Genomic DNA, 13,082 nt, shown 5'->3' with positions numbered 1-13,082 from the left:
CTACCCCGTCAACTCGAGATTTGGTTGGCGAGGTTTTTTCGTTGCCTTTTTACCCCTAGATCGTTTGTCTCTTATCTTTACTGTTTTCAAGATACAGACTCAGAGACAGAAAGAGAAGAAAAGCGCCGAGTTATTCAACATGTGACTCGTGCATCTACCTCAATCAATACCTGCTTGGACATACTTCCAGCCTTCCGATTCACATTTCACTACTAAAATGGAGAAGCAATGCTCGAGATTGGATTCCTCTCCCTAAGCCGTGCAGACTGTCGCATGATGATATGTACTGCGAGTATTGGAGTATACCAGGGTTCGCCGTTACAGAGTACGAGTAAGCATCCACCAGCCCGCGGCTCGAGAAGATTCTGTGCAGGGTGCCAGGGATGCATCGACAAGGTTATCGACTCATAATTCCACCATGGACGGAATGCATTGTTGTTCCAATTCCGCGGTACTTTTTCCATACTGTCAATGCATGTGGGGGTGGGGGTCGCGGAGAATGTCTCAGCTGGCACTCATAGCCCTGATCGGGGTTCATGTGAAGTCCGAGGCAAGTTTTATGGGAAAGCCATTGCGGGAAATATTTTCATGGTCGTAAGCTGTTAAAATAGTGGGATAATATCAATCACTACTAACTTTAATCGGGACAACCCTAATCAATCATCTGGGGCGCGAGCTCAGCCACCTAGTTCGTCAACTATATATTTCTGTAGTCTCCATGAACATGCTCCGGGTACCATATAATGTTTATACATAATACTCTGTCAGCTCACCAGACGCATTGAATATTCTCTCATATAGCAGTCAATTCTGATTCAAACCACTAAGAAATCACCAACGCGCTTCAAAAGGATCACGCACAGAATGGATAACGGGGCAAGTATACTCTCGAGGAAATTGCTGATCACATCTCGAGCGCCGGATATGGTAAAACAATTGCGCTCAAAGCGTCGCATCCACGAAGACACTGAAGTTAGGTACCTCATACAGAGATGTGGACGCCTGAAGAAACTGATCGGCATTGTCCTTTTCTGTGTTGCCCTCGACCATTTGGAATCGATAGATCCTCGATATCAAGGACAGAATGAAGGGAAGTTTGAGAGTAGAGAGATAGGTTATCTGAAGCGGAGTTATGCGCAGATGATAGAGCACCTGCAACTTCTATTGGGAAGTTCTCAGCCTCGGGCCAGAAGTATCGAGGTTACGGAGTTGCGTCTCACTAGTGTGCCATAGATATATAAGCCACGGAGAAGCATCAGCAGGGAGTGAGTAGAGGTCTGCGATTATTTAACTGCCCAATACAATAATAATAATAATATATAAAGAATATTCAAGATGACGCAAAATCGCCAGGATGCTCGTGACCTAAGGTGTAGCAGTGGAAATGAACACATTCTTTTGGTGAAGCAATACACGTGTAGAAGGAAAAAGGAAAATAGTATATCCTCATATATGTTCAGGGTCAAGGTGACGGAAGCGTTACCTTGAGTTGCCGTTCGAACCGGCACGGACCGCCTCGAGGATCAGATCTCTGGCCTTGTCAAGGTTCTCCTTGCTGCCCTTGATCTCGATAGCCTCGCCCTTGGCCTGGTCCTTTGGCACGTTGATTCGGCAACCTGTTTGTTTGCGGATAGAGTTGATCTGGCTGCCGCCCTGGCCGACGACGAAGCGGTATGTCTTCGGGTCAGGGAGGATGAGGTAGCCGGTGGCAGATTGCTGAGAGGAAGTGGCGATGGCCTTCTCCAGTGCGGCCTTTGCCTTGTTGACATTGTCCGTTGATCCGGCCAGGACCCATGGAATTGTGCCGGATTGGCTGGGGTCGCTAGCAACAGGGCTGTTGTCGACTACCTTCCATGAGTGAGCGTCAAGGGCATCAGTGGGTTCGTCGGTAATCAACGGAAGCGATGAGGCTCCGTTGACAGCGCCGCGCGAGTCTTCCAAGCTAGGCTTAGTTGGGATTTGCTGGCCAGCGTGGTCCACGGTCACCTGGTAGTCGTTACGAAGGCGACGGAAGAACGACCCATTATCGGCAATGGCATGGTGTAGGTGCCTCGGAACATCAACACTCACTCCCTCCTGGTCCTTGAGCATGGCCAGAACGTGTTCTTTGGCCTGCTCAACCGCAGTGCTAGGTCCCTTGAGCTTGACGTCGGAGCGGCCAGAACCTTGCCTGGGGATGTCGAGGGTGATGTTGAATTGGGACTCGATGCCTCTTCGGGTGTCTCCGCCACGACCAATGAGAAGACGGTGCTGTACGGGAGGAACCTCAAGGTTAACGACAACCTGGTCCTCGCGCTCTTGCACAAACTGTTCGATAGCGGCGATGATCTTGTCCACAATCTCACCATTTCCTTCCAGCCTGATGGTGGTATCGTCGCTTTCGGCGCGCGGGAACCTGACAAGCCGGGACGCACTCGAGTCAGTGGGACCACCAGCTTCCGCAACAAGCTTACGAATGTTTGCACCTAGTATTGTCAGTGAGGTTCAGTAAGAACAGGGGTCGAGTCAAAACGTACCACCACCGCCGATTAAGGACTTGTGATGCTTCTTATCAACATTGATGGTCTTCGTGACCGTAGCATCGAACTCGCTGGAACGCTGTTGCAGAATCTTCTTTGCGTCATCAACCTGCTTCTTGGTACCCTTGATCTTGATTTCCACGCGACCAGAGGCGTCAGGTGCATCGTTGACACCCGGCACGTCAATCTGAGCTCCAGTGTCGGCCCGGAGCTTGTCCATTTCGCGCCCACGCTGGCCGATGAGCGAGGGAATCTGGCTTTGGGCCACAGATACTGTTGCCGAGTGCGAATGATCGACGACCCACTGGAGCAAGCTGAGAATCTCATCACGCGCAGCGTCTGCTCCCTTGCTAGGACCCTTGACAATCACCTCGTCGGCAGCCTGCTGGGATCGCTGAGGTCGAACGCTACCAGCCTCGCTAGTAGTGTCCGCAACAGATTGGTCGTCGTTGACAACAACAGCCCTGGGAAATTGAACGCGGACAGAGTAACGGTCCTGGAGTCGGTTGACTTGGCTGCCCTTCTGTCCAATGAGCTCACGGTGGTACTGAGCAGGGACCTTGAGGACGTGAGTAGTCTCATCCTCTAGCTTCTTGCCGAGGTTGATAATTCGAGCCTTGGCAGCATCAGCTTTTGCCTTGGGGCCCTTGACCTCAACCTTGCCATCTTCCACCTTGATATCGACGTCGAATTCATCACGAAGCTTGTTGATGTTTTCGCCCCTCTTTCCGATAAGGAAGTTGGCAAACTTCTTGGGGAAGTCAAAGGTCGTTGTGTAGCCTCTCTCTAGGTCATCCTTCTCCTGTTCAACGACAAATTCTCCGATTCTAGTGGCGAGTTCCTCCACAAGACGGGATGGACCGCGCAATGCGACCTCGCTCTGGGGGGTGGCTCCCCCATTGCGGCTCGGGCCACCACCGACGAGTGCACGAACAGGGATATGATCTTCACCCTTAGCTTGTTGCTCGCGAGAGATGAACTTGCGCACTTTATCTTGATACTTGCTCGGAATGGGCACGGACTTTGTCACAATGTCATCTTGGCTGCCTAGAGAGTTCAGGAGGTACTCTTGCGCTTCTTGTAGGGCTTTCTCAAATGAGGCAAGGTCGGCAGCAGACGGCCGCTGGCGCGGGATTTCCAGCTGAGGTGAGCTCGCCGAAGGACCTTCGTAGATAAGGACAACGTCAGGGCTGTCAACATCCTCTGGAACAAGGACGTGGACACCGTAGTCTGACCTCAAATGGGGGATGCTGCGAGAGCGTAGATAGGGGTGGAAATACGGGTCAACGGAAAGGTGACGTAGTCTGGCAGGAGGATGCGCCTGGACGAGATTCAGGATATCAGAGCGTGCACGAATCGTGTTTTTGCCGTCTCTCGAGTACACCTCCCAGGTAACAGGACCATCCGAAGCAGGCGGCAGGGCAATCCGAGAATCGTACATGCCCTCAAGTTCTTTGATGATTTGTCGCTGGGTAAGGTAGCGAGTAAGCGCACGCGCGTGGGCGTTAGATCCGGCAGGGGCGTTGGGGTGTTGTCGAGAGAGGTCGATGCTTGCCATCTGCATGCTTGTGGCGAGATCCATTGCCCGGTTGATACCGTCTTCAATACGCTGCAGAGGACCGGTAACAGTCAAAAACTCAGTCTCGTCGGATGATGGGGGCAGTACGACAGCACAGCCAGTTTCAGCCAGGAAGTCATGCAATGCGTTGGCGTTGTCACCCAGAATGAATTGGTGCTGACCCCGGTTGATGGCGAGCTGCCGAAGCGTCAGTTGGCGCTTAAGGTCATCAGCGAGCTTCTCAATTTCGGCACGAGCATCCTGTGTCGCGGCGCGCTCTCCGGAAATGAGGATATGTCTATCAGGGGCAGCCGTGAACTGAACGTGGCCAGGCTCAGCTTCCTGCGGTGGAGGTTGGCTTTGCCACGTATCATATCGAGGAACGTGAATCTGAGCCCTGGTGCGCTCCTCAATCTCTCTCAAGTTTGCATTGTGGGCACCGGCAATAAAAGGGAAGAACTCCGGTGGGATCGACCGAAGGCGTAGGTTCATGTTCGAAGCTCGCTCCTTTACAATAGCCTCGATCTCTCGGCGAGCCATTTCCGCGGCAACAGCATCACCTTCAATCAAGACATCAATAGTGTCATTGTCCTCGTCCTCTTCGCCAGATGGGTCTTCCGCACGAGGAACCTGCACCCGCGCACCCGTTCGCTGCTGGAGTTCCTGGACAACAGCTCCTTGTTTACCAATAATGTGAGGACGGGCCGAAGTGGGGATTGGGACACGGACAGATTGCTAGACTTGAATTAGCAAAGATTCATGGGAAATACTCAGCAAAAGACACACCTTAGATCCGACTTGCTGCGCCACCTGCTTGAGCGCTTGGCGCACAGCGTCCACCGAGCCCCTACCCTCAAAGATGATGGACCCTCCAGGACCTCCGCGCATATCAACGTTAGCCTTCGACCGTTTGGAGATATCGCGCAAGATGTCCCGGAGTGGCTTCTTCAACTGGCCTCGCTGAAGCATCTGAGAGGGCGCAAGTCGAAGCTGCTCCATGTGCTTTCCGGGCAAGCTCATGATCCTAGGAAGATCTACTGGCGAGAATTAGCCCATTGCCCCCCTCGAATGTAATTAAGGCGCTGTAAGGCTGACATACCCGAAGACACACCGCTGGGCGCACCGTTAGCAAGCGCCGCGGCGGCGGAAGGACCCTTTGCGCCCCAAGCAGAGGCAGCAGGTGCCTTTGGCTTGGGCCCACTTCCCAAGGCAGGGAATAGTTCCTCCGATTGCACATCCAAAGTAGGGGGTTTTCCGGAAGCACTCTTCGAGTTGACAGGCGCATCAGACACCGGCGGTGTCGGTGCTTGCGAGGGTGCGCTGGGGGTGGATTGGCTAACCGCCTGAGCCGAGGGAGGGGGGTGCAACAAGTCTTCTTCGTCCACAACATCCTCCACCGTGACCTTGTGCGCCTCATCAAGAGCATGTTGTTCTTCTAGCATAGCTGCTCGGGACTTGGGACCCCCGTTGACGACGGCTTCGGCGGACATATTGATTGAACAAGAGTATATTAATCGAGAAGATTCAGGGTATATACGAGACGGAGGAGTGCAGACGTTGCGTGCCACACTGTTCATTCAAGTGAGAACATTAGAGAGGAATTTCAACAGAAACCGGAGGAGAAAGTACCGATAGCCGTCAATGTGTCTGGTTGGAACAGTTGTCTGTTAAACAGGAATTCAGCGTCCACTAGATTGAGTAAACTCTGCAAGCGTTGAATATATCAATGCGAAATATCTCCTGATAGAAAATGACAGAAGATGGAAAGATGAATTGCTAATTGCACCGGCTAAGAAGAAAAAAAGGCACTGCTTTGTAAGAGCACGAAGAGGCGAATGGAAGGACAAAAGAGCCCCAGGGGCGATAATGGAAAGAAAGAAGAGGGTAAAGGAGGGGGAGACGGAGTGCGAAGAGGGTGTCAATAAGGTAATTGACAGCTGGGGAGCGATGATGATGGGATGGGGAGGAGGAGAAGCCAGAAAGCCGGAATGATTGGCAGCTATTGGAGGAGACCAGAGCCGAGCCGAGACGCACCATGGAGCCTCAAAGGGCTCTTGATAAGGTGAACTTGACAGAGATGTCTCGTTTTAATCATTTTGGTATGGATTCAATCTTTAGCCTAGATAACTGCAAATATTTGGCAGATATCGCTGTTTTGCAACTGCATTGACCGGCGCGGATTGTTTATTTTCGAGTTCTTCAGTCTGGGTCTCAACGCTCTGCGCCTAGAAACTTGGAGAAGCCATCCACTACAGGGTGGCAACAACGACTTTTGGATTCACTTCACTCTATTAATTGACACTTACATGAAGCTGATATACACGGGAGCTCCGAGCCACAGACGCTTACTGCCGATCATAGGTCCGAGTTGGGTGGGCAGTGGGCTGCTCGACTCGGCCCAGAAGTGGTTTACGGATAAAAAAGCGGCTTCGAGTCCTGAATTTATGTTGATGGACCGGGGTCTGAATGAATCTGTGAACATTAAGACCATTTCTAAGAACGACATCTACTGGAGACGGCGTATTCCTCGACATTTAATTCTGTGGAGCGAGCACGCGATACAGGGGAAGTACAGTAAGGCGGGTTTGTAGTTACTTTTCCCCTTTCAGCAAAGGCTATCTGAATCCATCCATCCCGGATACTTATATAGCGACTTGGCAGAGGCGCATACTACTCCATATACTGTATATGAGTTCTCTTCACACTGCACTTTACGCCTAACTCTAGTCATACTTCAGTATTTGCCTTGGCCACCCAGATGATGCCAAGGTAGAGCCTATCTGGAGAATCTCGGCGTGACATCGACATAAGGACTTTCTAATGTTCTTTAAGGAAAGCGAGAATTGCGGCTGATATTGCGTAGGCCGGGAATCCAGATGTAGGGAGCAATGCTTAACAACCACCTTATTGTTGAAGAAGATTCCTAATGCCTGCGTCCCCGTCCCCGCCTCTTCCCTGGACTGCCTTGGATTGGCAGTTTACAGGTGATGCCCAGGTGAGGTCTGGGTAGAGAAGTGGACGAACCGGGCTGGAGCATGAGTATATTCTTGGTGAATGCGAGTAAAGGAGGTAATTTAACCAGTATTCTTGCAGTCACCTCTTCTAGGGTCTGGGTGGATTGACTTTGCAGAGTGTGGTAACCCTTAATCTCTTCCAGGTGTTCTCCCCCCCAACACCTCCTGCATTGCCCTTCCATCCCCTTTTCAGCTCGCCTCCCTCCATCTCTCTTCCATCAGCCTGTTACCCATGGAGCAGTTACTTCGGACCATGGACAACGACGCGCCACCCGTCTTTTTCAACAAATGGTTGGGAAAGACAGTGAAAGTGGGAGAGGGCAGCAACACATCCGCCTGGATACTGGAAAACAGAATGAGTGATACAAGCGCTCAGAGTTGGCTCCACGAATACTACGTCGACCCTATCTCGAAGAGACGACCCAGTGAAACATATGGTTGCGGCGCTCCGGATACTCATGCAGTAAGCCCCCGCCATCGCACTTGACGCCCAAGCCTTAACCTGATCATGATGACTGCAGGATTCCCTATGTCAGCGGCGAGCACGCAACTCATGATGAGCGCGCAAGTCAGGCATTTGGGTCTGTATAAAGGGACGTTAAGCAAGAGCTCCACCACCTCAATACCCTAGAGCTGCGCAGCTGCAAGTCAGCACCGGCAGTTAGACTGCAGCACCAGACTACACAGGGACGTGATGGGAAGGTACCGGGCGGCTTTTTGTACTTTGTCTTGATGGACTTCGCAGCTGGTATCCGCCTGAATGCGGAGATTCTCTGGTCTTTTGGAGGGAAGCCCGCGACGAGATACGGGCGGCCTTCAAGAAGGCCCTGGGTGTAAGTCCATGTCCATCCAAACTCTTTTGACCCAGGTCAACTCATTGCAACATGCTGACCCTTTTTTCGGAAACAGAGCCTGTTTTGAATTTGGGGTCCGCCCTACGCAGGGTAGATTGGAGAATTTGTACTGGGACAGCGAGAGCTCAAAGATGTTAGTAGCCGTCAAATCTTCTATCCAATACGTTAAGAAGCCCCCGAGTGTCTTGGCTGACAGCAAAACAGTTCTATTGCCGGCTGGAGGGTTGCGACGCTGTCGCTGAGAGGCCCGAGGCTCCAATGGGTCGACGTTGAGTTCATTGCGTGGGAGATCGCTGCCTGCCAGAAAACGTACCTCTGGCAGAGGGAAACCGAGCCCCATCCTGACATGTCGGAGTGGACTTTGTAGTTGCGCCCATTCGCTGCTGTTATCGAAAACGCCGCTACCACTCAGTCAACAAATTAGCGCTTGAGGATCACGAGAGAACGCATTGGTCCACTCCTGCCCCTGTTCGACCTCGAGCAAGAACAAACATAGCTATTATTGACACTGCATGAGTTCGTCCATTGCTCGCGTAATTTGAACCAGTGTGCAAGATGAACTCGGACAATTGGCAAAGGATTCGTAGCATGTATCTCGCGTGTCGAAAGAAGCAGGAGCTCAGGTTGCCGGGAGCCGTGCCTGGTCTTTCTATAGGAGACCCTGTTGGGGTATTACCTAGTGGCTGGCATTACTAATCTCATGTGTTTAGGAAGGGGTCGGGTAAGCCCTTCGTGCTTGACTATAGACCGGCGACTGTTGAGAACTCTTGAAGCTAACTTTGAATAATGGCATCCGCTGATTAAGTCCAGGGTACTTTCCTCTGATAGCGGGGGTTTAGGTTCCGTACGTAAGTTGTAACCCTACGGAGGGGAAGACAAGTCAGATGATCAGATCTGACATCTCAAGTACTCAACCGGACGAGGCGCCTGGCAGTGTTACAGGCAAGAAACCATGGAGTTTGGTGATTTGGTCCCTTTCGACGGCAGAGCTGCAGCTGGATCCTGAGGAAGACCAGGATTTACCCATTGGGCCGACTGCCCGTAATGCAGTTCCTTTGCTGGTAAGATTTAGAGGCGTTCCTGCAGAACTACACAGGAGGCCCTCGTCGTCAATTTATGCAGTGTTGTTCATTGGAACACGTCGTTGCTTGATCGGTGACATCGAGGTTTTAGCAGTCCATGATCACAAAGACCTTTAAAAAGGCATATGACACGGACAGGTACCGCCTCCGACATATCTTTAAAGCCTATAGGACGTCAGGACGAGTGGAAGAAGAAGAATGGCGCTTGTCACTTGTGAACGGGACGTTGGGCTGGGCTTCCAGAAGCCCCGCCTTCCGAAACTGGACCAGAGTCTACTCCGTCCGGAGCCTGTTGGAGATGAAACTTCATGCCAGTGTTTTATGTGAATTATATCGATCTTCAAATGAAAATTAAGGGTTGGCAATCAGAGCTCCCCCCCTCACTAGACTACAATCCCTGAGCCTTTAAGAGACCCTAAACTGAGAGATTCGGTCTCAGCCAATGCAAAGGATCATCCTGGGTTCTCGATGTGTCCAGAATCCCTCTCCTGGCTGTAAATGAATGTGACTGACTGACTCCCGACGGGGCAGATGACGTAGAGCATCAAAAGTACGACAGATTGTAAAAGTTTTCGAAGAACAAACGGCTGTCTGGCGCCTTTGTTAGTATCTGGAAATTCTAGAAGCAATGGTAACCATCCAGGGCAATAAAAACAAAGCAGCACAAGCACACTCATCCATGGATCGAGGATCGCAGGGCAACATCCAATTTCACTGGCGTCAGTGTTTCTGACAAGAGTGGCTCGCCCCATCCACATCTCATCCTCGCTTGTCTGGAGTCTGGACTCTGCCGTCGGCCAGCCTCCTGTAGATTGACTAGTACCTAGGTCAACGGCGGGCTCCCTCCTTTTCGCTCTTCCACCACCTTTTCCACTCCTCGATTCTGCAGATCTGTGTGCTGTGTGCTGAGCTGTCAGTTGCAGTCGCCTGCATTGCTCTCAATTAATTGCCGTGCTTGCCTGGCCGAAGCCACCCCGATCCTCGTCCCCTCGCTATTATTATTGAATGCTGCTGCTGGTGAGTGGTTCTCCACGTGCTACCCGCCGGCTTTTGTTTCTTGACGAGTCCTTTTCCAACCTGGCAACCTCCATCCATATCTCCTTGCGTCCCCAAGTTGGCTCTTCCTGCATCCCGATCCCTCCCAGCTGCCTTCCCCCCGACCCATCATCCACCTGTCGCTTACCCGTCCAGTATCACCCCAGAATCAGATCCATACCCTATCTAAACGGCTCGGAGGCACCGCAAGAGCGCACCGCCTCACCCGGTGGCTTCACCTCCCTCCAATCAACAGCTTGTCTCGATTGCCAATCGGCCGACCTGTCACTCCCCTCCAACCCCCCTAAAACCCGCGCGCCATGAATCACGATTCTTTTTCATCCTTCAAATTTCGCCGTCCATCGAGCAAACTCCATAAGGACCCTCCCGGATACGGTCCCCGCGCCCTTAACAGCCAGCAGAGCACCACGTCACTTAAACGGCACCCCTCTGCCCCCGTCTACCCGCGCTCCTCTGCCGCTGGAAGTCGAGAACACCTGCGGACTAGGTCCAACGCATACGGCTCGTCATCTTCGTCCCTAGATCAGAATAGCGCGGGCGCATCTCCGGTCCTTGGGAGCAGCGATTCTGGCCATTTCCACAGCAGCCAGAATTCATCTAGGTCCCGTCCCCCATACTCCGGGCGGCTTTCTTTGAACGATCAAAGCTCAGATGAATTAATCGGCGCCCCGTTCGATTCGCGGGGTATGCTAAGCGCCCTGGAAGAAAATACTGCTGAGTCCGACAGAAGTTACCAACACCAACCACCAAACCCGGTTGACAAGTTCGAAAAACCCCCGAATTTCCGATCGCAGACTGCACCCAACGCACGAGCTCTGAGACAATCAGCCAGTTTTACTAACCTGCCTCCCCGTATGGAGGCCTTTCCGAATGCCGCTGGCAACGACCGCTCGACAAATACGAAGCGTTTCTCCGATGAGGCCCACCCCGTTAGACCTGCTGGACCTAGCAGAAGCAAGAAGAGCAGTTTCTCCAGCTTCGTCAATAGCATGCTAGGGTCCCCTCGTGGGATCAAGATTTCTGCCCCCGAGAACCCAGTCCATGTCACTCATGTCGGCTACGATAACCAGACAGGCCAATTTACTGGGCTACCGAAGGAATGGCAGCGGCTGCTACAAGAAAGTGGTATCACGCAAAAGGAGCAGGAAGAACACCCACAGACCATGGTTGATATCATGAGATTCTACGAGAAAAACGCCCGAGGAGATGATGAAGTCTGGCACAAGTTCGACCATGCGTACCCTCAACAGCCGACCTCCGCAAGTCCAATATCCCAACCAGCCGGATCAGCTCCGTACGGCGGCAACCAACGAACCTCTTCTCCCACCAGCCCTCGATTTCCTCAGAACCACGAGGGTAGCTTTGAAAATCCCCGAGCACCGCCCCCAATTCCCCGTGCTGCTCCTGCCGTAGCTCAAGCCATGTCTCCACCGCTGGGAGGTCTTGTACCTAACCGAGCGCCTCCCAAACCACCGACTCCTGCCAACCTAGTTCCGAACCGGCCTGCGCCGCAACCTCCTACATCGAGTCCTTATCCTGCCATCTCTAACAGACCCGCCCCGGAAACCCAGAGCCCCCAGTTCAGCACGCCTCCGATTCCAGAGACGGAGGCCTTGCCTTCAGAATCGCAACGGAGTCGGTCAAACTCCAAGACAAATGGTGCGCAAGGACCGTGGCCGTCGGTTACTCCGAATCAATATCAGCAACAGCAGGAGCAGGCAATGGCTGCAGCGCAGCAAGCTCTTGCCAACAAACAACTTGAACGGAGCCGCAGTCAACGCCAGCAACAGCAGTCTCCGCGAGTGGACCAGAAGCCGATCGCGCAACCACTTCCTCCACATCACGCTCCTTCGCCCGAAGACGCTGCCCTGGCACAAGCTTCGCAGAATGCGCGTGCTGCACCGGCAGCCCGGCCTCGCCAGCGGGCCCGCCAAAGCAATGCCATGGATGTTAGAGCGCGGTTGGTCGCTATCTGTACACCTGGCGATCCTACGAAACTTTACTACAATTTGAATAAGATCGGCCAGGGTGCATCTGGTGGCGTTTTCACTGCTTATGAACAGAACACAAATAATTGTGTCGCCATCAAGCAAATGAACCTGGACTTGCAGCCAAAGAAAGACCTTATCATCAACGAGATTCTGGTCATGAAGGACAGCAAGCACAGGAACATCGTCAATTTTCTGGACAGCTACCTCCACGGACTGGACTTGTGGGTGGTCATGGAATACATGGAGGGAGGTAGTCTTACTGATGTGGTTACCTTCAACATCATGAGTGAAGGCCAAATTGCCGCTGTTTGCAGAGAAGTATGATCATGGCCGTCAAAATCGTCTGCTCTCATGCTGACTATATTTCTAGACGCTTAGTGGTTTGCAGCACCTTCACTCGAAGGGTGTAATTCATCGAGACATCAAATCGGATAACATCCTTCTGTCATTAGACGGAAACATCAAGCTGAGTGAGTCGGACAGTGTAGAGTATATCCCTATCAAGGCTAACGATCTACAGCCGATTTTGGTTTCTGTGCGCAAATCAACGACTCCCAGAACAAGCGAAACACCATGGTTGGTACACCGTACTGGATGGCTCCTGAAGTTGTGACGAGGAAGGAATATGGTCGTAAAGTCGACATTTGGAGTCTGGGAATTATGGCCATCGAGATGATCGAAGGAGAGCCACCTTATCTCACCGAATCGCCTCTTCGCGCTCTGTACTTGATCGCCACGAATGGCACCCCCAAGATCAAGGACGAGCACACCTTGTCACCTGTATTCAAAGACTTCCTTCACTTTGCTCTCAGAGTGGACCCCGAGAAACGGGCATCAGCTCATGACCTATTGAAGGTACTTAATTACACCTCAACCCGCCAGAGTGTGGCTAATCCCTCGCAGCATCCCTTTATGAACGTTTGCGCACCTCTCAACCACCTTTCGCCGCTTGTCAAGGCTGCACGGATCAGCAGGGCCCAGGAGAAAGCCCAAAAGGGTGGTGTTTGA

General features: G+C 52.3%; 2 protein-coding genes across 2 annotated transcripts; one reads left to right on the top strand and one right to left on the bottom strand.

Moving 5' to 3' along the window:
• Positions 1–1,479: 1,479 nt before the first annotated feature.
• On the bottom strand, positions 1,480–5,567 carry DSM5745_05375 (putative RNA binding effector protein Scp160; the record flags this gene model as incomplete). Its single annotated transcript, XM_026747391.1, has 4 exons — positions 1,480–2,465; positions 2,517–4,812; positions 4,864–5,114; positions 5,177–5,567. 4 exons carry the CDS (start codon positions 5,565–5,567, stop codon positions 1,480–1,482), a joined length of 3,924 nt encoding a protein of 1,307 aa, XP_026603223.1.
• A 4,815-nt stretch (positions 5,568–10,382) lies between these two features.
• Positions 10,383–13,082, top strand: pakA (mitogen-activated protein kinase kinase kinase kinase STE20; the record flags this gene model as incomplete). The annotated part of the gene is made up of 4 exons (XM_026747390.1): positions 10,383–12,392; positions 12,445–12,544; positions 12,595–12,929; positions 12,978–13,082. The coding sequence occupies 4 exons, from the start codon at positions 10,383–10,385 to the stop codon at positions 13,080–13,082; spliced, it is 2,550 nt and encodes an 849-aa protein (XP_026603222.1).

This window comes from Aspergillus mulundensis, assembly GCF_003369625.1.
Source record: "Aspergillus mulundensis strain DSM 5745 chromosome Unknown scaffold_5, whole genome shotgun sequence".
NCBI lineage: Eukaryota > Fungi > Ascomycota > Eurotiomycetes > Eurotiales > Aspergillaceae > Aspergillus > Aspergillus mulundensis.
Note: the sequence above shows the minus strand (reverse complement) of the source record. Positions and strands in the feature narration are given on the sequence as shown.